The sequence below is a fragment of the Echinops telfairi genome, unplaced genomic scaffold (genome assembly GCF_000313985.2).
Source record: "Echinops telfairi isolate 266 unplaced genomic scaffold, ASM31398v2 ScPeMD7_7468;HRSCAF=8506_0, whole genome shotgun sequence".
Taxonomy (NCBI): Eukaryota; Metazoa; Chordata; class Mammalia; order Afrosoricida; family Tenrecidae; genus Echinops; species Echinops telfairi.
Window position 1 is genome coordinate 43,804,814 of NW_022111369.1, and position 2,017 is coordinate 43,806,830.

The window sequence follows — 2,017 nt, forward strand, 5'->3', positions numbered from 1 at the left end:
AAAAAAAATGTAGTTGAAGAGGTAAAAATTATTGTATTGAGTCTTCATCCTAGAGTACTTTGGCAGTTACAAAATCTCCAGTCTACTTGCAAAGGGGTGGAGTCTAGTCTGTCAATCAGGCCATAGCCAAGGAGGCCTCTGTGTGGGCATGGCCTTCTCCTGAGGATTCTGGGAACTACTGTATTCCTCCCTGGAGGTGAGAGACACTCTGCCTCGGATTCCTGAGACAAGCCACATGGTGTTATGCTGATGGCAGTCAGCGCCTTGGAACTGGAGGAGCCACGTGGAGACCCCTGCCAGCACTAAGATGCTTCCATCGCCACTGGATCCACAAGACTTTCCACCCACTGGCCTGTGATCTTCCTGCATTCGGCGTCATTGCATGTGTTGCATGAGTCTGAAGAGGAATTTACAGACTGATAATCGTACATATGGGCTAATATTGAACTAATAGACTAGATCTGGGCTGGGATGTTTTCTTAATGTACAATTGCTTTTTTATAAAGTTATCTCTTACACACAGATGAGTGTGTCTGCATTTGTTTCTTTAGTCTACCCAGACTAACACAAGTACACATAATTTTCGTAGCCTATGTGACAAAATTGGGAGGAATATTTAATGTGCTTTTACTGCAGATCCAAATATTATGGTTTAGTTGCAGAAAGCACTTGTGGGATTGAGCTGTGAGTTGGCCTACCCACTTGATTTACAGACCATTTTTGTTGAAAGAATGAGTAGCAGACAGGTGATGGCTATTTAAACATAGTCAGTTGGCAGACGTGTTCTCCAACTGCCTGTTACTTCAGATAAACTGGCAGTGCTCCCTGCTGTGACAAATGTAAGTCACTACTTGGAAACATTAGGGTTACAGAGAATACTTTCCTGCCACCAGCTTCTCTCCAGCTGGTAGAGATGGTGGCATTAACACGTAAACTTTTTGAATAATGTCATATGCCAACATTTAGAAGTAATGCGTTACTTGGTGAACCGACATCTTTCAATTGTTGTTAAAAATCTATTATAAGTAAAAGGGTCCAATTGATTTTAATGTAACAGTATTAAAAAGGTATTGGTGAAAGTACCACTTGTCAAGTTAGGTGTTGTATCAAAAAAGTATGCTCAGTTATCTGGAATGATATTAAAATCTTTTTCTTCATTCAAAAATACATCCTGAAGTCATCTTAAAGTTAGTCCGCCTGCCTGAGGATTATGCTATTTTAACACCAGTCTCTGTGGGATCAAGTTTACAGTACATGCTTGAAAGATTAGATAGACCCACCATGGGGTAATGAGTTTGTTAATGAGAGAAAGTGCAAATGGTTGTACCGCTGCAACAACGTAATCAGTATGACTAACTTGTAAGTGTACAAACTATGTTTACCTATGCTCTCAACAAAATAAAATTAGGAAACTCTTTCCTTTTCAACTAAAAAAAAAAAAGTGTGGCCAGAGTGCTCCTTACAAGCAAAGATGGCCAGACTTCGTCTTCCATAGTTTGACATATTGTCAGGAGACCAGTCCCTGGGGAAACACATCATGTTTGGTAAAGTGGAGGGGCAGTGAAAGAGACCCTCAATGAGATGGACGGACACAGCGGCTGCATCAATGCTCTCAGCACAGGAACAACTGTGAGGACGGTGCAGGACCGGGCCGTGTTTCCTTCTGCTGTCCTTAGGGTTGCTATGGGTCCAAACTGCCTTGATGGCACCTAACACCAACATGGTCTCATAATTCCATATTAAATAACTAAGGGTAGTTTCTACAAAGTAGAGTACCCTGAGACCTCACACTTAAGTTTGCTATTTGTTTTTATTACCCTTTTACACCCTGCTTAGAGAACAAGCAAGAAACCAAAATTCAATGTATATGCGTCAGCTCAGTGACCTGGAGTCTACTGTTTCTCAGCTACGCTCTGAATTAAGAGAAGCCAAAAGGATGTATGAAGACAAGGTGAGTGTAGGTTTTGCTGTTCTACTTACAGAAGCTTTAATATACACGTTTAATATATATAATAAT

At 41.0% G+C, this 2,017-nt stretch overlaps 1 protein-coding gene across 1 annotated transcript in view; it reads left to right on the top strand.

The window, feature by feature from the left end:
• CCDC158 (coiled-coil domain containing 158) overlaps positions 1 to 2,017 on the top strand; it is a 93,369-nt gene that overhangs the window by 24,725 nt on the left and 66,627 nt on the right. Inside the window, exon 7 of the mRNA XM_045284351.1 lies at positions 1,837 to 1,951. Coding sequence (XP_045140286.1) covers positions 1,837 to 1,951 — 115 coding nt within the window. The remainder of the gene's footprint in view (positions 1 to 1,836; positions 1,952 to 2,017) is intronic.